Below are 23562 nucleotides of genomic sequence, written 5' to 3' on the forward strand. Positions count from 1 at the left end.
AGTATGAAAACTTCGGGCTGTTGTTTGCTGTGGTGATTTTTTTCCTCACCATTCCTCTTTCAGGTGTGTTTCTCAAAAACAGCCATCTGTCACTGATATATTTTAAAACCAATTAGCTAACATTTTTCTGTTTTAGCTTAAAACTTGCCCACCATTAAATAGGGAACATGAGAGACAATAAGACAAAAAATGTCAAACAGTGATTCACTACCAAGGAATTCAAGTGTGGAAGAGGCAAAACAAACTAAATTATTCATTTTCCTAGGAACTTTTTAAATACAAACAAAACCACCTCACCTCGCTTACTACATTCCTGAGTTTCAAATCAGCTCAGAGTTCATCTTTTTGTGGACTGCAGAGAACTAAAAAGTTTATGCTCTCAACGATGGGTAAAATAACCCACTCTGTTGGGGCTTTCAAAACAGACGTAATGGTAGCACTTTTTCCTTTTTTTGACTTTATTTTAAATCCTGATTGTTAGAACTGAAGTGTCCTTGAATACTCAGATCAACTAAGCTTTTCTTTAGATGTCCCAAGTGGACTTTTCTTTTTCTATTACTCTAAGTTAAGAAGGAAATATTACTGTTACAGCAATCCCTCAAGCTACTAAAAAAAAAATAATCAAGAGCAGTCAGTAATTTTTCTGTTCTCAACAACAGCTATTAAATGCTACCCATTTATCGCTATGCTTTATTTACCTCGTTGTGGTCCAAAGAGCCCTACAGTACCCAATTCAAAGCACTCAAAACATGCGTATCTTTAAAAAAAAAATAATCACCGTTCTGGTTCCAGACAGTAGTAAAAATTGCACACAATGCTGCTATCAGGAAAGGAAAAGCGTATGCGCTAAAAGAGCAGGAGTCAGCTTTCCAAAATTCTGTCAGAGCACAGTTTCAGTGATCCCTTTTCTTAGGAGCGCGCACGCATGTGGACGTAACGTCCCCATTCTCACTCACCTGTTGCAGTCCCACTGTCGCTCTGCAGCAGTGCTCCTGTCACTGGTTGTGCGTTGCTGGGGTTTGCTCCTGGTGCTGCCGGGGGAGGAGGCCCTGCTCCACCCCCAAGGAGCATACAGGATGGTGGAGGGGGCTGCCCACGTTTCAGTAACACTTTGTGGTCCTGCTGGCAACGGAATCGCGGCGGCACCTCCCGAGGCATGTAGCGGGCGGCGCTTGGCGGTTGTCCGTTCGGCACTGCCACCCTTTTGGCATTGTTGCCACCATTGACTGGTGGCGATGGAGAGTTGCCAATTGGGCTGGCAGCCACTGGTTGGCTTAAACTTGGTTTCGTCACTTCGGGCACTGAAAAACAGGAAAAATCAAAGTTAGGCAGTCTTCCACTCAAACCTGCGTTAGCTACAAGAGGTCGCTGCAACTCTTTTCTTTTATAGTGCCATTCTTCTCTGATACACCATGCAGCTTCAACCTTACACAAATAAAATTTAATTGGAACTCTGCCCTTGGCAAGCCTCTTGAAGTATCAATTTTTTTTAAAGTAATGGTGGCAAATGATAACCACCCTAGGTCAGGAGAAGTTTTAAAAGATGAACAGTCATACATAACCTTTTTTTCCCCTTCTCTTCCCCATCTTCAACTGGTTTTAGGATTGTTATGCATCACCCTTACTGGAGACCTGAAATCAGATTCTAAGTTTCACTTGCTTCGGCCATTGCTAGAACACAGAGCAAAAGACCCTGCTCAACAACTGAGAATTAACAAGTCCGAGCACTCTAATCTTCTCTGAAATAAGGCAGTAATATTTGACTCTTATTCAGAAAGCAGTCCTACCGACAGCATTTGTATTGGGCTTGCCTACAGTTTACCACCTGGTCACCAGATGCTCCTACAAGCAAGGATAAGCTGCTTCTGAAGGCTATTGTGCCTTAGAGAAAAGTAAAAATGCAGACAAATCCTTGAGAAAGTAATACTGTCCAAAACTGCGGGTTGAGGGGGGTGGGGAGGGGTTGTGTCCCCTTCCTAAAACTCTCCCTGTGCTTTTTTAAATACTGCAAAAGAAAATCAGGCATTACCTTAGTCCTGCACCTGTAATAACTCACTAACAGAATCCAAAGAGGAAAATTTAATACATTTCCTATAGCCTCTGCTGGAGACTAATACGAGAAAAGCATGCTCAGCAACCCCTCCCCACCAAAGTGAGCATTATCAGCAGAACTTTTGCTCTTACAAAAGAGAGATCAACACCAGGGAGTCTCTCTCCAGCAGCTGTAAATGCATTATCCCCCACATATTGTTTTGATGAGCATTTTCTGACTTCTCTATATAGGTTTCATTGCCCCTAAACAAAAAAAAGGTATTGTCAGCTGTAAAACCAACTACTGTCTTTCCTCTTCTCTGCCATTTCTTTTTAACGGCAACTTCCTCAAGCAAGTTTTAGAAAAGTGACAAACATACCAGTTAATAAGCCAAGCATTCAAGATGTTCATTCTTCAGTTCTGCCCTATTTTTTTGGCTTTTAGGTGCTCGGACTTAATTATCCCTTAATTAATTTTCCAGAAACAAGTCTTTTTCGCTCGTTTCGGTACATCACCGCACGCAGTACTTTCCCTGTCTTCCATTCCATTTATATCATAGGTTTCAGTTTTCAGTTACTCATCTAAAACCTTTGTAAATTTGAAAGTTGGGCTAAATATTTTAGCTGGCCTATTTTAGCTACATCCACCATTTTCACTTCTAGTATTCTGGCGCTGACAAAATGGACAGTTTTAGTTTCTCCATTTTAATCCTCTTAGCTTCTTCTTTCTTCCTAATGCTCGTTTTGAGTACTTCATCTCAAATCATAACTCCCTTTTCTAACAGCTTTGATCAAAACCAAGTTTGGACTCAAGTCAATAAAAATGCTCTTCAGGATTAAACAAAGACTCTTACCTTTGGTTTTTTGATCTGTGACCTGCAAAGTAAGAGCAAGAATGTAAACAGAGTTGTAAGAACCTCAAAACAAACATTCAGCAGGCTGCACTAAATCATGAATTTATAAGCACAAAATCGGTATAAGCTGAAAGAAAATAATCAGCTGATCAACTGCAAGCATCAGAACAATTTATGTCTTATATATAAATTGTTAAGAACAACAGTTTCTGGAATACCTTTGCCTCACAGAAAATTATCTGGCATAAACAGTGATTTCTGTATTCTTCATTGTTAGTATTCACCCCCTTCCTCTTGCCAAACACCTACTTGTGAAGCATGAATAAGCTCAACATTAATTTGTGAAGCACAAATAAACCTGAGCTATATGCCATTACAGCTTCTTCAGACTGTGCACATTAAACACTACAGTTAAACTGTAATAAATCCTACCCTCTATGCAAGTATACCTACAGTAGACTGTTGGGGCTAGCAACAGAATTCCCCCAGGGTCGCTGTATGTGAGAGTACCAATCTGTCTCTGCCACCTTCCCTTTCACTTTTCGCACAGCATCCTCCCCAGGGTGACAGGAGGTTCACTGTTTCAATTACAAAAAGTACCAGAAATGCCTATAAAGCACCAGGCTTCAACATCACTTGAATGCAAGCAGTTGGTTACTGAAGTGAGCCATCATGCTGGCCAATGCACTCAATGTGGTGTTTTGCTGTACTTTTACATTCTTACAGCATAGCAGATTTCAAGCTACAGCAGACACAAACATATCACTGGCATATTCTGCGGAATCATGTGAATCGTAGCATGTTTTGATCCTGTCGATCATGAGCTCCACTACACAATAAAGGAAAAACCCTAAAGATCATCATGTGTCAGGCTCTATGACACCTGTTCTGAAAAAGAAATTGCTGAGCTAGTCCATAATTCTGGAAAGCACACAGGGACAGTATAGAATAATGAAAGCACAAGTAAAAAGCAGTTTATTGTCTAAGCCAACCAAGCCAGAACCCTTTTGTATGGTAAAGAATAAAAAGACAAACTGTCCTGAATTGCTGTGACATCATTTACTTCACAAAAGTGAGGACTGTAATATGCAAAGTGAAATATTCACTAAAATATAAACCAAATTCAAACATCCTAACTTCAGATTTATGCAACTCTTCTAAGAAACCAACAATGCACCTGTACCAAAAATGCGTCCATACTGTGCCAGATGTCAGTTTTCATTTCTTTTAGGAAACATCCCACGTGTGCGAAGCCGGATCTGCCTCTAGAGCAGCTAAAATTCTGTTAAGCACTTAAGTGACTGTAATGCTCTGTTACTAAAGGAAGGTGAAATGGAATAAAAGAATTCATGAAACCAACGTTGTAATGCTGATAGGTTCCCTATGGTAAGAGCAAACACCTCCTGTAAATAACTTGTCTACTTGGAAGAACACCACTTCACCAGATGTTCAAAAAATCCTAAATTATAATCACTGTTTTAGATTAAAAAAGAAACACTTCTGCCTATGTTACATCCATAGTCAAAACTATCTGGTTTTGTCATTTCTCAGATCCAGAATACAGAAGCTGAGAAAGCGACTGCGTGTCTCAGACTTACAGCCGTCATCTCTCTGTGGGAAACCTGGGAGCACTGGCAGGACGGGGCCAATCTCAGCCTTCTGACAAGCTACCAAACAGCCCCTGGGACACAAACCACAGGAATTCAGTCTATGAATCTGCTTGCATAACCTTTGCTGATTTTCATCTTTTTCTTTCGTTAAGTTTCTGAAGATCCAGACAGAAACAGCTGTTTCATGTTATACAAACCCTATCTGAAAGAGCCACCCCCCAAATCACTGCTGGTTTTTTGGTGATCACTACTGCAGTCACTAAGAACGGACACACACATTTATGTTCTGCCTATATTCCCAGCTGTCTTCAAGTATTACTCCCACACTTGGTCTCCAGGAGATTAACTTATTTTCAGTGTTTACCTTTTCCCAGATTTTGGCAAAATATCTTAACATGCAATCACAGCAAATAACTTGGTAGATGAGGGACCACACAGGAAAGCTGGCAAATCTCCTTTGTATTCAAAGTACTGACTCCTCTGTAAACACACTCAGCACTGCTATCAACACTATCAGTACAACCTTTCCAAGTTTTTGTTGTGTGGAGTATTAGCATGTAATTCTCAAATCACTACTCTTTACTCACAAGCCTCGGCCCCTCCTGGTTCCTACATGGCTGAAAACACACCATCTATTTTTATTTTCTACTTGAGCATTAAACAGCAGCAACACTCAAGGAAAAAGATGCTGAAGAAACCTTATTCTGTAGCTACTGATTTTCTGCAGTGTTATTGGGGATGCATCATTGTGACACTGACTAAGGACAACAGAAATACGCTAGGTTTATCTGCACCAATTTTGAAGTGGTACACTTAAATTGGTGGGGAAAAAAGAAACCAGACTTAAATAAAAGCTCCCAACAAACTAAAATTTAACCGACGCTGCAGAACCAGTATCAGCTGTTCTTAACACAAAGCTACATCACCTAACAGCAGAAGACTAACACTGAGAATCTGAAGTAACTGAAAAACACGGACTACTGAAAGTAAAGCACTCTGCTTTCAATCTCACAGTACTGTTGAGGTTGGGAAGCACAGCCTCTGGAGATGTGGCAGTCTGTAGTAGCTCTCCCTCAACCTGTGGGTCCCAGCTCAAAGCAAATTACCAAACCCAAGTTGCTCGGGGCCACGTCCAACTTGTTTCTGAGCATCTCCAAAGAACCACAACTTCTCCAGCAAACCTGTTCTAGTGGTTGCCCATTCACACACACTCACAGAAATATCCTCCTATGATTAAGCAGAATTTCTTCTATTTCAATTTGCGCTCCCCTCCTCACATCCTGTCTTGTGCACAACTGAGAAGAGCCTGGCTGCATCTTCTTTCCTCCCTCCCACCAAATATCTACACATGCTCCCCCGTGCCTCCTCTTCCCCAGGTTGAGCAGTTCCAGCTCACTCAGCCTCTCTTCATTTGTCAGGTACTCCAGTCCCTCCATCACCTCTGGGGCCCTTTGCTGATTCCACTCAAGGATCCTTACAGCCATCTTGGACTGGGATGCCCAAAACAAGATGGAGAGGACTTAAGTAAAAAGCACATACAAAATTGCAAGAGATGCTGAGTTCACACTTCAGGTTAATCTCTAGAATGACCTCCTACGTTTTTAACAAAAAGGAGCACTTCCAAACAAACCAAGTGTTCAAACTCATCCACTGAGCATAAACACTTAACAGTGATTCTTCCAGAATCTCCACTTCAACAAAAGTGTTACTGGGCAGAGAAGATGTAAAACGTAAACCATATGTAGCAAACAATAAAAGCAACTTGTAGGGAAATATTTCACATAACCTTTTTTAAGAATCTGTAGCATTCCCATCTCCAGAACACCTTCAAACACTGTGAAACGCACATACTGAGTGCCCATATTCAGCAACATCAATTAAATATTTCTTACCACAAAACTGATTACTTTTTCTTTGCCTGACAAACCAAAGAAAAAAATATCAAAGTTTACTAAAAACTGAAGTTCAAGACAAATAATGCAGAAAATCTTTAATGAAGCATTACTATAACTTAGACAAGAAGAGGCTTTATTCTCAAATGCAAGCAATCTAATATTTTACCAGCCCCAGTACTATTTATGCTCTAGTTGGATAGGAGAACTCAAACATCAACACCTACCTTCTGAGCAGATTCCTTCTTTTTCTTATCCTCCTTCTTCCTTTTCTTGTCTTCCATTAACTGTTCTTCCCTTTCTTGCTCCTTCTCTCTGCCAAAACATAAATAAAACCAGTATGAGCATTACCAAGTTCTGTGGGATCCACATGTATTATATACCTCTTCCCCACAAGAAAAGAAGTCCAGACAGCAGATTCTTCTGATCATCATGCTTCATTTGCATTGAAGGTTTCAGCCTAACTGAGATCAGAAAAGCACCTTGTAGTTCAATGTGGCCACAATCGTGAAACTTACTGCAAAAAGTAAAAGTCCTTCATTTGGATCAGACGTCTTCTAGTGGTACCCTATGTAAAGTAACTACGCCTGATACTAAAAATTCCTTCAAGGCATTTCGGCCAAAGCATCCTTTTAATTGGGTTGTACTATTATTTAATGAAGTCTCATAAATCCTTTCATATGGCAAAAAAGGGAAGTAGTAATTTAAATAAGATGGTTTGGTTTGATACGACATTTGTCTTCATAGGGGAAGAGATTATTCTATTCCCTGTAGCTACACCACTTGTAAAAGACTAGAAGTGTCATATCAAATCAAAACCATCATTTATTACACAAATCACTAATTTCTAGCCTACTGTACCCAGCCAAATTTTTTTTGTGACAAACTCTGTAATATAAACTACTTTCCAGGGAGAGCATTTTCTACCCAAGAACATTCCTTTAAAGAAAATTAAATGAAGGAAGAACAATATGCGCAGTTGCTATTTTGTCAAGCAATCATCTTGTTGCTATGTATTGTGCCAAAACAAAGTACCATTAAATGGTTAATTTACTGCATATGTGCTACTGCCTGAGCTGTTTCTATGGTGAGCCACTCTGATTAACTAATTATCTTCACCTGCTTAAAAGGACACTTAAGATCAAGTTTTCAACTCAGTTAGAATATATTCTTTTTTTAATCAGGGAAATTTTAAGACAACTGATGTAAAAAAATGATGTGACAGGAGGGAGAGAGCCAGAGAAAAGGGATGTGTACTTTAGAAACGGGAAACATCCAACACATTCAATCCATGAACTTTTACAACATAACTTTAATTCAGATGGATGAAAATGGATTCAGGGAGTTTCAAAATACCAACCTTAAATGCACAGAAATATCTGTGCCATATTCAGAGTGGGGGGGAGAGGAAGGAGAAGAAAGCATTTTGACTCACTATGTTGGCTGTAATAGCTGAAGCTCATACTTGTACTAAGTATTTATTTAAATGATGCACAAATCCAAGTTCTTTGTGAGTACAATTTAAAAAGATTAGAGCTGAGCTGGCTTTGTTGTCATGTCTTTCAGAATTCTCCTTCCACTGTGAGCTGCAATACCTCAGGTAAAATTTACGCTCACATTTTTACCAAGTTGAAGTGCAAAGAAACTTGTACCTTCTCTACAGATAGAAAATAGAACATTTTCCTGGTTTCATGAACTCACTCTCCTCCTCGGTGGATGGAGACTAGAATGGATGAGTGCTCAGTAATTCCATCCTCAGGCTATTGTCACGTGCAATTTATACATTAACAGCAAGTCCTGTCCCATTTTAACAAAACTGGAGGCATTCTCCGTCATACTGAGCAGCGTTTTATGCACTCTGTCCAGTATTGCTGAACAAGGTCAGCTCTTGCTCTTTACTGTTCTCTATAAAATGTCAAAAGCACACTTTCCAGCTCTACACTTTGGCAAAAAAAAGCCCCGCAGTTTTTTCAGTTTCACTAACATGCACACGATGCATTTGGGGAGGTCAGTGTACTTCACACTGTCACAGCACTGATATGGAATTTTCCAATTTTCTTTAACTAATCCTTTTATGTAATATGGAAAAAGCTCTCCAGTGACACCATTCTCTTTCTGAGTTACTATAATCTCAAATTCTGTTTGCTACCTTCTTATTGACAAACAGCTTGGACCCTTTGGGCTGCAGTGCCAGTTATAACTTCACAGTCTCTAAAAAACTTTCCTGTGGCAAGCAAACATTTAAGAGCTGTCTTAAAGGAGCTGCTGAAAAAGGGTAGGATGAAAAAATGAATTCCAGTAACTGCCTGGCACACAGACAACCTTATGCTTAAAAGCACCTACTTACTTCTGCGAGAGAGCAGGGAATGGAAAAGAATGAGAAAAAGTTGAAATTCACCATCAAAGCTGAAGTTGTGGCTTACAGCGACACGGAGCACTAACAATAAAAAGAATTGAGGACAGAAAACCCATAGCCTGAAAAAAAACATGTGGTTATGGTCACCTGTCTGTGTGACCACAAGCTCAGAACAGGCAGACTGCTGCTGCTGCCGCCTTGTTTTTCTATATACGTGGATGAGGATCTCTGTTACTAAGGCTGCAGATGAAAGCTTAGCTCGTGGGCCCACCTTCGCTCGTGCTCCTTCAGTAGAGCTGGATATTCAATATCCCACAGGGCACATCATCACCAATTACTATATAGGGATCATCAATACTTAGCAATTCAGGCTTCAAATCAACAATCCATGTAGGCACACAGCTCGGTTCTGTTGAACTGTCAGGGATCTATCCGAACACTTGGGATATGGTCTATGTTCAAAACCATTAAGTTCTTGGCAAAAAAATGTAACTGAAACCTTACTGCTGAAACATCTACTTCAAAAACGTATGTTTACCATTAAAAGTATGGCAGCTACAATTACGCTGATAAAACTGCTGTCGGCTTTCAGGTGAGCCAGCCTGCATTGGCAGCAGGACAGCAGCCCTGAGAGCACCGGGCAGAAGAAAGGCAAGCAGGTGATGATCTGGAGGGGTGGGGTTTTACTGCTTGTTTGTTCAATGCGCTTCTTCTAACATCTGAACACCTCTGATCAGCCACTGATCAATACAGCAAGCTGTGCCTTTCGTGGCCCTCTTTTCTACGACCACACGTCATCACAGGAACAGAACCTTGCTGAATACAGACTTGTGAGAACAAAACTGACTGGAGAAAAACAAACACAGCAACGTTCAGTGCTTCAACAAATTCTACAAAACAAAAACCTTTCAGGTATCTCATTAATTGGTTCAGAGGATTGCTGCCTATTAACTGAACATCAACTACAAGACTGTTTTCTGGCCTGCCCAGAGAAACCAGGCTCTGTGGTGCACCAGCAGCACCGGCTGCTTCTACTGACAACATCAGCATGGGAAGAAAAATGTAACTCTAAAATGAGTGGATTAAGAGTAATGCAGTGGGGCATGGTTCTGTTTTTTTTGTTACCAGCACACAGTGATGGAACACAGACACACCAAAATCCTGAAGAGCAAATCTGATGAACAGCAACCAGTAGTTGAATTTTTATTCTAGTTCTCTAATAGGACTTTCATTAATTGCCTGCAAAATCTGAGAATTAACAGTGTTGGAAAATGTTTTAAAAGTGCATTACAGACTTCATTTTTGATTAGCAAGACAAAAAGAAAAAACAACGTGTTAACAGCTTACAAATGAAGGGAATCTCTGAGTGCTAATCCGAATTTTTGTTTCGAAAAGCAACGCACAGAACAGTAGCTATGACAGTGTATTCAATACATTACCTAGCTCCTTGTACCAACCTCCTCTGGCTAAGACAAAACTAATTATTTCAGAAAACAAGGAGGGTTTTTCAGTGAGTTAACTAGGGAAAACAGTTGCAAAATTCAAGTTCTCACAAGACATATCAGAAAGAAAAAAAAAGAGGCATTTAAAAAGCATACCCTCTCACAGAACAGGCTTTTGAGAATGCTGTTTTCCCGCAAAATCCTAGCATTCATTTTTCCTTTTTCCCCACAGCTTTGGGCTTGAGGCATGGGTAAAGAATGGAAGCTGACTGAAAACGGCAGACGACAGGACGCGCTGCGCTCCACACTGTGACGCTATCTGCTGACAGCACGCCTTGATGGGTGCAGATAACACCACACACAACCTTCGTCTGTGCGAAAAGCCACAACCCTATCAAGTCATCCTCGACTAAAATTGCATGAAAATGGAAGTTATGTGTAAGATACAAATTGTGGGAAGCTCAGAAGTGGCACTTCACAGTATAAAGTTCCAGGTTCCTTCCAAGGGCTGCAGGGCAGCTGCTTAAAATGTTGGCAGTCCCCTGTAAGGACTCAGACCAGGCAGCAGAACTACGAGTTCCCTTCCCTCCTTTTGCCCCCGCTCTTTACTTTCACTATTTGCTATAACACAACACGGCAGTGACAGCAAGTTTGTCTGGGTGCAACCTAGAAGTCTTCCTTCAAGCTGGGAACCAACCTTTCTACCCTCCTCCGGAACAGAAGAGATTATGAAACTGCACTTGCAGGACTGACAGCACTTTAACAGAACCAGCTTTTATCTATATAGCTACAAGGTCACATTTATGACTGATAAATTTTGTCTAGAGACTTAAGCCACAACCAACCACAGCTGGAGGCCTTCACTCTGCGTGAGAGAATGATATGCACTGCATGGGGCAATCCCACTTGGAGGCAACATTTATTAACTTGAACTAGCGCAGCTCCCCTCTGATTCAAAACATAGGTCCGGAAGTAAACTAATTATCATTTTAGAAAATAGATCAAAAGACTCAAATTTGAGGGTCTAAACCAGGATTTAAATCTACAGTAAGGTATCCAACTTTGGCCAAGATTTGAAGGAAGAAGGATTTCCAGTGAGCTGTAGCTACTGGCATGTGTAATTAAATGAAACTGCAGCCCTTCCACACAGCACTCAGTTAAAACTCTATATAAATTTTATCAATAGAAAGATTGATCAGGAAAAGTATCTGCATTTCCTCCTGAAGCTGACTCTGCAGTTGTGCTAGTAAAGACAACGTATCTTCTCAACTGGGCTGCATTCAGTCCTTTATTCCACCCTCTGCATGTGTAACCCTACTGCTGTCGCTTGCATCTCTGCAGTTTTAATTGTAACAGGGGCTTTACTGGTACGTTCCTGCATCACGCTTTGTATATACATGCATTAGAAAGAACACACTGATAGTAACAAGGGCCACAAGCAATGAAGAAGAAAACACAGCACACATTGCTAAATGAGTATGCAGGATTTCAGTTCTCACACTCTCAGGCTCAGGCCCTTCTTGTTGCAGCTATGAACACCAGCAATCAACCGCTTCAGCTGGATGAAAGCTCTGAAATCAAATCAATTAACTGGGACTACAGAGACCAAAAGGAACTGCTGCCCTAGGGAGCACGGAAAGCCCAACAATTTTAATTCCACTTTCATTCAGAGTGTTACACTTTAACCTAAGTATCCATTATTTCAACACGGTGAGAAGAGCATGGCGTGTTCAAACACACACAGGTGTGCTCCGGCGTGTTCAAACAGAACATCAAACAGAAGAGAGGTGTTACGCAGCCTGGGCTACAACCCAGAGCCGTAAGGTGAATTACTTCCACTAGATTGAGCCATTTAAGGAGTTGTGATCTCGCTGATCGAAAGATTCAAAATGGGACTCACCGTATAAAACGTTACACAAATGCACATCACAGCCACATTCTTTCTTATGCAATGCTCATGTGCATAAAGCAGATTGACCAAGCCATTAGAGTCAGCTCCATGTGGGACAGCCCCTTAGAAACGTGGCGTTCAGGCTGAACTGCAAAAGTGGAATACGGAACTACTTCAGGACAAGCTAACTCTGATACATAAAAGGGAAAAACCAAACAAACAAACCCTCAGAATAGCACTTCAGAGTACAAATATTTCCCAGACTATAAAAAAATAAACCTACAGCATAACATTTTTGAGGAAAAAAAGAACAGTCGTCTGCTTGAAATGAGACTGAAGATCGTACCATCACTGAACTCCAACACTGAAGAGATTGGCTATGCATCCCACGGCAGACCAGCTAGGAAAGGGACAACTGTTCTACACTTTTTTTTGAATGAAAATGAAATGTAAGTAACAGAACTCAGCTCTAAAATATGAAAATAGTTTTTCATATCTGTAACATTATATATGAACGTATATACACACAGTCTAACAGGTAAGACAGTAAATAACAAAAGCCATGCCACAAATAGGCATGCTGTGGGTTTGATACACACATAAAGTACACACTTTGCTATACATTAACTGGAAGCTCTTCAGAAAAAGTGTCTAAGAAGTGCTCTGTAAAGCAGCACTTTTAAAAGGAGTTGTTTGCCCATCAAGGAGGTAGAGTAGGCTGCTTCTGTCTTCTCTTTGGCTGGAGACCAAACCACGTCACAGTGAGAAGTTTGCTTACTTTAAATAGCGTATCTGGAACAAGAGATATGCCTTTATCACTGCAAAACATCAGTCATCTGAAGTTGCTGGAGAAAATAACTGAACTCACAAGATCAGCACGCTGACTACACTACAAGTATGCTTTTCTAAAGAGCGACTCCTTATAGAATGCTACTACACTTGTTAATAGAGTAGGATTAATTAGTACTGGAGTACTGCATAGATATATAATTGCACAGTGATTTACAGTCATAGAAAGACTGGCATATGCTCACGCAGATGGAGGTGTGCTCTCAACACTTCAGCAACAGGTTTTGGGGGGTTCCATTTTGGTTTCATTAGCCTCCTGCTGATAAGTAAACCTTAGATTGTATAAAATAAGAACTGAGATCTCTTTCATATTCCGTATTTCTTGCTTGTGTTTGTTGTATAACATTACACTTTCCAGCTGTATCAACTACATACATTGCAAATTCTACTTTAAGGCAAGTTCTAAAGTTTCCACAAGTTGGCCTCAGTAGACAGAAATCAAAGCTTTCAGTAAATGGAGAGCTACAGCCAAAGCCCTGGAATGTCAGATCTGAACAAGCTTCCTTCCCTCCTTCAGTCTTCAACTGTTTCAGAGCTTTTATGGATCAGTAATGATTGTTTCATTACACGTGCACACAAAGATATCAAAACCACAGATAAAGCGTTCAGAAAGTTGTGAAACGTGGTGAAAAATACCTCAAGAATGGCAAAGCATTCAGTCAGAAATCAAACCGTCATTAACAGCTCCATAATTTGTTGTCATATCAGAACATTCATTCAGCAAGACAGTTCTATTCAGGATTTCAAGGTTTCACTGAAGGATCAAATAATGTGATTTTTTAAATAGAAAGTAAGATGCATAGAAAGCCCTATTATCTCAAATTGTTTACCAAGAAAGGTATCATTGTGGTTCTGTAACCCACAATAAAATATGTTGAGAAATGAATGACAAGACAGACAACAATTAATGGGTAACAGCTACCACAATACAATCTCAATACAGAACTTGTGACTGCTCTCAGAAGGAGCTGAACTTCCCCTTGCGTGTGTGCGACTTCTTTTCACTGCCCCTTCTAAAAAGAACTTTTTACCTATCCCGCTGTGCATACAGAAGTACTTCAAGAGCCCTACTTTGCCACACAGCATGGGGCTCAAAATAAGGGCAGCCTATCTGGGAAAAGCGCCAGATGTCGGTAAAAGGATTGCTTATTAGTCTGCAGGTGCAGTATACACAAGTATTTGACAGTATTGGTTTGCATGAAAAGATTAAGAGCTGTAAATTCTACCAGTTTTATAACCACAAATGGCTTGTATGTTGGGAGAAAATAAAACGCCCTCATTTGAAAACTGATGGAAGGAAAGCTGCAAAAAATCTTCTCCCTAAACAGCACATTTCAGGTTTCATTCCTAATTTCCAAAGTAATTCACCTCTTTAGAAGCCAGTGACACTTTCCTCTTACCGGTCTTACTATCAGTCACAACAGTGACTCTTATTTAAAAGGAGTTCTGGGAGTTACCTGGTGTAACCTCACGTTCACAGCAGGGCCATCATCACACAGGCTGGTCAAGACCCATTCAAAGCATCTCCAAAGACAGAGAAATAACCGCTACTATGAAGAGCCTGTTCCACTTTTTGGCTACACTCACTGCACTTCCTCAAAATCTAATTTGAATTCCCTTTCTCCACCTTGCATTCACTGCCTCTTGGCTTTTTTTTTCTCACTGCACACCATTTCCACTAATAGCCTGGCTCTCCATACATGCTCATTAGGCGGCTGACGACAGCAGTCAGTAACATTACCTCCTTAGCTTTCTAAGTCTGAACAAATCCAGTTCTCTCAGCTTCTCCTTGTGCAAGACATACTCCAGTCTGCTAAGTATCTTGGTGGCCATTTAATGTGCCACTGCCTTTCCTGTATGGGTGCCAAAACTGGTCACAGCACATTAAAGGCAGTCTTGTAGGTACTGAATAGAGAAGAAACATTTCTGGCGCCCCACTCTTGCTAATGCAGCCCAACATGTGCTTGGTTTCTTAATAGCAAGGACACCTTCCTGACTCACATTCTGGTTTTACTCTTCCAGGACTTCAGGTGTTTTCTCTGCAGAGCTACTTTCTAGTTTGTAGATATGCATGGCATTATTTTGACCAAGATGCAAGACCTTCCACTCAAATTGACTGAATGTCCAGAGGCTTCTGCCAGACCCTTTCTTCTAGCCTGTTCCCTCTTGCTATTCCCCTGAATAGCAATCATACACTCTAAAGGTGTCCAGCACAGTTTTGGACTATCTGCAAACTCAGCGAGGCTGTGTTCCACCCCACTGACCAGGTCACTCACAGACATGGAACAGTACTGGACCCAGGGATGACTTGCCCAGGACACCCTACTGTCCAGCTGCTCACAGGACTTACATCACTGACTACAACCAATACTGTATCACTGATTCTGGCCATCCAGCTCAGGAACCCTTTTTTGTTCTAATCTTTTTTCTCTTTTTTTTTAAAAAAAAAAAACCAACTATTTCTGTACTTAGTGGCTGAGGGAGCTGGATACTAACGCCAGATGTTTTCTGCAGATCTGCAGCAGGAGAGCAGTACCAGCTATCCATCTGTATCGGCTGTGTGCCCATGCACTTTGGCTTGCACTCTGCAGCCTAGACACGCTGTGCAAGGCAAGCTCAAAGCTCTACAGGCAGCTTTCCCAACGTCTCAAACTTGTTCCAGATAGCGAGGAAAGTGAAGTTGATGAGCATTACTTCCATCTTAATAACGTATTTTTACGTGTATGGCTGAGAAGCGTTATTAAATAATGGAACTATTTTACACTTAACCTAACAGCAGTTAGGAAAAGGTAACTCTCCTGACAATGGCATAACTGAATTCTAACAAAAGCAGCTCTGTAATTTCTTATAGACGTCTGCATTAAATGCCAAGAACAAAATTATTCTTTAAGACACACACACACAAAAATCCCAAGGAAGTATGCTATTTGTCGTGGCAATTGCAGCAATGCATTCATATCATTTATAACATAAACACTGAAAACGCGTAAAGCAGCTCAATTAAACTATGCATTTTCTGCTATAGGGTCATTACGGTACCAACACAGGTCACCCAGAGCTCAAAAGACTGGATCACAGAAAATCTCTGGTAACAGAAGTAGCTACATTTACACAGAATCACACGATGGTTTGGATTGCAAGGGACCACTGGGTTCATCTACTCCAACCCTTGCACCAGCAGGGACACCCACAGCAGTGTGCTCATTTCCAGATGGCTTCTGAAGATCCTGAAAGGTTACAGCCAGAGGGTTGTGATCAGTGGTTCTACGTCCAGGTGGAGACTGGTGATAAGATGATGGGATCAAGTGCATCCTCAGCGAGTTGAGAGGTGCACATGATAAGGCAGAAGGAATAAACTCAAAAGGCAGGCCCAATGTGAGCCTGATGAGGTTCAATAAAGCAAAGCACTAAGTTTTGCACTTGGGTTGGGGTAGACCCAAATATGTGTACAGAGAGAACTCCTGGAGTGCAGCCCCATTGAGAAGGACTTAATGGTTCTGGCAGATAAAAACTTAATGTGAGCCAGCAGTGTGCACTTGCAGCCCGGAAGGCCAACAGCATCTGGGGCTGCATCAGAAGAGGGGTGGCCAGCAGGGTAAGTGAGGTGATTGTCCCCTTCTGCTCTGCTTTCATGAGGCCTCACTTGGAGTACTGCATCCAGGTCTGGAGCCCCAGTACAAGAACGATGTGGAGCTCTTGGAGCACATCCAGAGGAAGCCACAAAGATGATCAGAGGGCTGGAGCACCTCTCTTTTGTAGAGAGGTCAAGGGAACTGCACTTGTTCAGCCTGCAGAAGACTCTGGGGAAGATCTCAGTGCGGCCTTCCAGTAGTTGAGAGGAGCTTATAAACAGGAAGGTGACTGACTTTTTATGCAGTTTGATAACATTATGACAAAGTAGAAAGGTTTTAAAATAAAGGAGGAGAAATGTAGGTTAAACACTAGGAGGAAACCCTTTACTCAGAATGTGATGAGGTGCTGACACTGACTGCCCAGAAAGGCTGGGGCTGCCCCATCCCTGGAGGTGTTCAAGGCAGAGGGTTGTAATTCTATGGTCAGCCAGTTCCATCAGGCCCCATGGACTTCTACATAGGTCACTCCAGCAGTAACACTTCCTATTTATTTCCATGGAGGCTACAACAGACAGAAAGAGCAGAGTAACACTATTTGATAGAACAAATCCTTAGCTCCAAAGCACGATTTTTTAACGGTTACCACCATTAGTTGACAATCCCATTTTGTGGTGTGACAGCAGTGCATAGCAATACAGCTTGTCTTTCACATCTCTGTTGTCACTGCAGAAACGTACCACCCACTGTCTCTGCTCACATCCACGGTTTGGTCTCCAAAAACGTTCAACAAGCATTAACGAATGCCAATGTGTGCAATTCTTTCTGCATGGAGGAATTCAGTGACACACCACTGCCTCATTTACACAGCCATGTCAGATAGCATTTTGACAGACTGCTCCTTTGCTGCCATTTGTCACACGGCAACAGAATGCAACGAATTTTGGCAGGAAGGTTAAAACTCCACTGCAACGGGTAACTATGCTAAAGCTCACTGTGTTGTTTTCCAGCCAGCTTACTGCTCACAACACCACTGTTCCACCTGGTCAGCTGCATCTCATCGTACTTCATGCTCAGTCTCTCAAAGACGTGGCTGAGATTAAAGAACTGAAAGCTCAGCGTGGCATTATCCACAAAGGCCATGCTTCATATCATCTGTTTTCTTCCTTCTTCCTGTGTCCCACCCTTCAACCAAAATAATAAAGGAGAATACCATACCAGCTGCATTCCCAATTCCTTCAACATACCAAAAAAGAATTTATGTCTCTTAAAAATATTTTCATACTCTCATCATTGCAGCTTCATGCAAACCAACTTGAAAGAGCAGGAATGGGATGTAGTTCTCTGACTTTATGAGGCACCAGAATATATTCCTGACATAGAAAATTCAGGTTCCTAACAGACAGGAAACCTCTTCAGAGAGATTGTCCAGGTGGCAAATAGGTGTTTCAGTGCATTTCATCAAGAGGGCCTCACTTGCTAAATACTTCACACCATTGTTTTGGTGGCACCGTTTCTAATACTGGTGATTGGTTAGACCAACTTTATGCAGTTGTCCCTTTTTACGTTGTAACCTTTATTCATGTCCAATAATCATTCTTCCTGTCTCAGAGCCTTGTATCTTCTGCACTGGGGCACTTTGGGAGCAAAGGGAAGATTCTTCCTCCTGCTCTGAGAAGAGACAAAGGTCTCGTCTTCCTCATCCTTTGTGTTATTTTAGTCTCCTCTGCACTATGAGCTACCTTAACTTCTTCCTCTCACTGGAACTTAAAGCTGTCAGTGAGCTTATGCCAGTGCACAACTACCCATGTAGTTGCCAAGCCACTCTCTGTAATATCTGAAAAGTCCTGGCTGTCAGGTAAAATCCCCAGTGACAGGAAAACATCACTCCCACTTTTAAGAAGTGTTGTTTAATTGATAAGGGATTTTATTTTACTTATTTCATTTCCAAACACACACTTGAAATTCACTTGCTGTAACAGTGAAAATAATTTAAGCAAGTAAAGTAACATCCTGACAAGCACATTACAGATCTCCAGTTCTGTAAAATATAATACAATTTTGCATATATGGTGCTTCAGGGCACTACGGTAATAAAAATAGCATTTATCAAATTATAAGTCATTATTTTAATCATACTAAATCAATATACTAAAGCAAGAATGTATTTAATTGTATCAGTGGGAAGAGCAAGGTTTTCTGCACAGAGTTACTATTCTGCTGCTGCAGGTCAAGCTGGAAGAAGCAGCAAGTCGAAGTTGTTTGAACTTCTGATATTTAAAAAAAAAAAAAAGACGAAAAAAGCCAAAATTTGCTCAGGTTTTTTTTTTCTTTTTTTTTTTTCTTCTTTGTTTTGTTTTTTGGCAAAGACATTTAGAGTTTATATTTTCTATTGCAATTATTGCCAGAGGCCATATTTATTTTTGACAGGTAAGAATGTTTATTCATTCTCTTCCTGCAAGTACACAGTTTACAAATGCTCAGGACTGTCACTACTCCTATCAGGAAATCTAAGTTAGAAGGGGGAAGGGAAAGTAAGCAACATATTTTGCAGGTCTGTTTAATGCTCTATCGATCTTGCCAAATTACCACTTCTTCAAACTAATCTGTGTAAGCTCAGTGTAGTGTAAGTTCTCCATATCCTAGTAAAGACTTTTAAGTAGGCTTATATGAAGAACCTTTCCAGACATCCCCTTCTCCCCCAGTAAAGGCAGTCATGCTGTTTCACAGAATGGCTGAAGTTGGAAGGGACCTCAAAGGGCACCCAGTTCTGACCCCTGCATGGACAGGGCTGCCACCATCAGAGCACCATCCAACCTGGCCTCCTTTTCACCCTTAATACCAGCTGAGTTTAGAGCTGATCTAGGACTGAAAGCAAGAAAAAAGTCCCCAGAATTTAACAGTCAGATTGCAGAGAAACAGGAAAGACATGGGCGTGCTCAGTCACAACCCACCACAACCAGCACTTGCATTCAGCTACGTCTTACACTTCACTTGTTTAGTAAGTTCCTTGGAAGGCACTCTAAGGAATAGTTCTGAAGCCCCATGTTCTTTGTGCAGTGAGTAAAATAGAGATGAGAAAAAAAGCCTGAAACCCTGCATTTGCATGCATAAAGCTTGGCAGATCATTTCACTTAGTGCTATTGTGCCTTACGTAATTTGACAAATTGTCAGCTGGCAATATTTTAAACAGCTGTATACCATCCAAAAAGTTCAGAGGTACTTCACAGTTGTAATGAGAGTCTGCACTCGTAACATTCCCCTGTCAGATGGAGGAAAGAAAACCACACAAGAGATTGATATGTTTATTGTTATGAAATAGCCTAATACTAGATGCTCTAAGAGCCGATTATCAATCTTGGCAATCACAAACACAGACACAGTCAAATACACACAGTATTCTGTCTGCAGTAAGAACCTGCTTACCAGCTCAATACCATGGATTAGCAAGCGAGTTCTTAGAATGCAAGAAAGATTATATACACTTCATTCACTCATTGTGCACTTCCAGTTAAGCACAATGCATACAATCTCATTCAAGTTCAGTTACTCAAAATTGAGGCAGTTCTATACCTAGGTACGACACGTTCCACTTCTGGCTCTAAAACCAACTGTTAAATGCAGCACCTTCTCACCCTCTGCCACTTCTACTGATGCTTGCCCTTACAAAACACAGATCACATTTAGAGCTCACTCAAGTTGTATGCCAGTTTGTATTTGTATTTTCTCATTTTGAGTCTACTCGGGGGATGGATGACATTTAATATCACACGCTGCAACAACGCAGATCTTTCCCAGGATATGTTACAAAACAAGAGGCTGCATGACCTGCTCAAGGTTACAGTATGACTCCATTGCTCACTCCGAATTAAAAACTGGTGTCCTCCTGACTCCGCCTGCCTTTTCACTAATAAATACCACTAGTGAACACTTACACAGTTCCTTTCATCACAGGATGTCAGAGGTCTTTATAAATATTAATTAAGCATTGCAACAACACTAAGAAGTATGTAAAACTTAATTCTGCATGAGTAAACCCAAGCAGAGAATAAATAACCTACGTTCAAAGACACAGGACAAGTCAGCAGCATGGAGAATAAACAGTTCCTGCCGCTAAGGAATACTTCATTAGAAACAGGGACAAAGCTAGTACTCCAAGTGTGATGTGAACAACACACAGCCCTGGATAGAAAAGGGGGATTTCACAGAGCGTCTCAGTTGTTGGTGTTTTTCAAGAAACTGACAAATTGTGTAATTAATACTTCAGCATGTTACCAGCTCCAAAAACCAAACAGAAACAGCTGACAAGTTGCTGAGCTTTCCCAGGTTACATCTATCACCTAATCTTCATCAAAAAGGTCTTACAAGATCCTGATCAACTCGCTGTCACTTAAAAGCACAGCTAAGTTTGAGGTCCAGGTGTGCTGAAGCACATCCAACCTTCCAGCCTGTAGCCAGGGGAGCTTTATGTGAAAACTGGCAGTATCTGCTCTCCAGACTTCCACAAACACAGCCTTCAGCTGAGTAACTGAGTCTGGAAAAGCAGAGATACGCCTTTTTATCCCAATCCAGTCTTGTCAAGTTCCTGCTTTGGCTCTAATATCACTCAAATCGATTTTTTGCAATACTCCTTCCTACCCAGTTCTCAGTTGAGTTTTGTTAAGCTTGCAAAGCTGCTGAACCTCACCTTTTATCTGGAATTATTTATAATGGACATCCAGTGCAAAATGTGTCTCAGCACATTCTCATTCATTTAACAGACACTCCGCAGTCAGGGAACTCCCACGTGTACATTAATGAAGTAATGAGAACCATCTCCCCTTAAAGAAACAACAAACCACAAATAATGGTTGTATCAAGTACCATCATCCAGATTCTATTTTACAATCTAGTCAGGCCTTGGTGTGCTAGCACTACAGGTACAGAAAATACTCAAGCACTGAAAAACCTCTTTTATAAAGCTACTGTTCAGTATTTGTTGTTCATAGGTTATTTACAGATGATGAAAACCTAAAATCCGGTGGAACAGCCATACTAAGTTTTAAGCCAGGTGTTTCACAACAGAAAAGCTTAAATGTATTTGCCTCCTTAAGTGTATAATTAAAGCAAATTGTCTTGTCAGACAAACTTTTAGTATGCATTTTAAGATATACTTTTTAGAATATACAAACTAACAAACTTCTTTCCCTTTTGTGTGCACATGAAGATTTATAAGCCAACGAAGGTCACCTTGATAAATGAAATTAATCAGCTGCCCCCTTAAAGCAGCTTGTAGAAGCAAACACACGTAACCATTCATACCATGGAGTGAAACTCCTAAGATGTAAAGGTAGCACTGAAGGGAGCAATTCTGTTAACAGGCCACAACCTCCTGCTCTGCAGCTTGCACCTGTGGTAAAGGCAGGCAGGGATCAGCTCTCATTAAAGCCTCCATGCAGACGAGAGACAGCAGGCCCCGCTCAAGGAACTCAGTGAATCAGAAGCGCACTACGAGCTTTCCTTGACGCATTCCTACAGACATTCTGAAGTCCAACAGGACGTGAATTGTGTAACAACACCGAAGGTCATAAAATGCAAGTCAATAAATGAAAAATGGGGCTTTTACTATGAAACTCTATATGCTTTCGATCAATGAGGAAAAGTGAACTACAGTACGGTTTGCTCCCAATAAAGAGAGCCGTCTGACTTAGTAATTACTTTTAAAGCAGCAAGACTTCAGAGCGCCAAAAAACAACTGTGTTCAACTCTGGAAGAACTCTTTAGGAACCCTGAAATGCATTAAGCACACAAAGCCTGGTATGGAAGCATTTGCTTATAAGATGCGTGCTTCTCAGCCTTTTTATTGCAACCAGCTGACCACACTTTGCAGTCATTCTTCAATGAATTATTATTCAAAGTATCACAACTCCTTATTTTTCAACTTGATTCATACAAATTCTAAAGACACCAGGTGAAATTGTTCACTGGCTCACAGAATGAAAACTGGTCCACTTTAAAGAAACTGTGCCTGAACCCAAAAAAACACAAATACAGCACAGAACCAGCAGAAGATAGGACTTGTTTTGAACAACAGGATGCCAATCATCCTTCCTCATGAAGATATTTAAGCAGCCAAAAAACTCAAAGCCTCTTTAAGCTTGTCTTTTCATATAATCACTTGACATAAGAAAGGTGTGATCATTTTGATCTGGCATTGCAAGAACACGATCGCCTACGACCAGCAGAAACACACATACCCACATCAAAGCACACAGTGTCTCCAACCATGGGGAACACGGGGAAGCAGCACAAAACGGGAAGCAGAAGTTGCCATCATCTTTCCTAAATTTTCAAGACTGAAAATTGATGCGTTTTTGAAGAACGGCTGTAGAACACTTGACGAAGATCAAGTCCACTGAATGTTAGCCATGTACCCCTCCTTCCTTGTGAATCCTTAGAGAAAAATTAATTCTAAAGGCCAATACTAAGCTTGTAAGCATTGTAGGCCTACGTGCCATGTCACTGAGTATCTATTAAGGAAAAATCCTACTTTTAGGAATCCCACAGAATGAACCTCATAGAAAAACACACATAATCTACTTCACAAAGTCCATGAGAAATCAATTTTCACATATACCAAAGAAACTCACTTCTAAAAGCACAACGTATTGACACGTATTGCTGCTACAGAAATGCAAAAGTTTGCAGCATCTAAAACCTTTTAATTTCTATTTTCTTCACTTGTTTGAATGGATTGACTGCATTAACTGCTACTGTAATATAGACGAATAATTTTTAATTTAAAAAGGAAAAAAAAGTGCAAGTTTTCTTAACCTTTTTTTTTGTTTGTTTTCCCCAAGCTACATTTGGAAGTATACAAAGAACTGAGCGTTCTCCACAGGAAGCATGATTGGAGACATTAACAGAAGTTAAGTCATGAGCTTTGTAAGGTCACAGAAAACTGCAACTGTCCAATTACAAACGCATTTTATTATTATTATTTTTAAAGATCACTCCAAGGAGAAGTTCAAGAGCCAGCAGCACGGCTAACACCAGAAATACTGCTGTCTGCTTGAACGCCTTTGCTTA

General features: G+C 40.8%; 1 protein-coding gene across 14 annotated transcripts in view; it reads right to left on the minus strand.

Annotated features, from left to right (window-relative positions):
• The window catches only part of TNRC6B (trinucleotide repeat containing adaptor 6B), a 127690-nt gene that overhangs the window by 36114 nt on the left and 68014 nt on the right, over window positions 1-23562 (minus strand). For 11 of the 14 annotated variants that reach the window (XM_042889465.1, XM_042889454.1, XM_042889464.1 and 8 more), the window contains 3 exons: window positions 6615-6702; window positions 2886-2907; window positions 957-1301 (listed from right to left, as the gene is read on the minus strand). In XM_042889465.1, the coding sequence (XP_042745399.1) occupies window positions 957-1301; window positions 2886-2907; window positions 6615-6702 (455 nt within the window). Of the gene's footprint in view, window positions 1-956; window positions 1302-2885; window positions 2908-6614; window positions 6703-10341; window positions 10446-12085; window positions 12746-23562 lie in introns of those variants that run through there. The other 3 variants (XM_042889462.1, XM_042889461.1, XM_042889455.1) reach the window with 3 other exon arrangements.

Source organism: Lagopus leucura, unplaced genomic scaffold, assembly GCF_019238085.1.
Source record: "Lagopus leucura isolate 7727_CA_CO unplaced genomic scaffold, USGS_WTPT01 Super-Scaffold_100159, whole genome shotgun sequence".
In the NCBI taxonomy this organism is placed as follows: domain Eukaryota; kingdom Metazoa; phylum Chordata; class Aves; order Galliformes; family Phasianidae; genus Lagopus; species Lagopus leucura.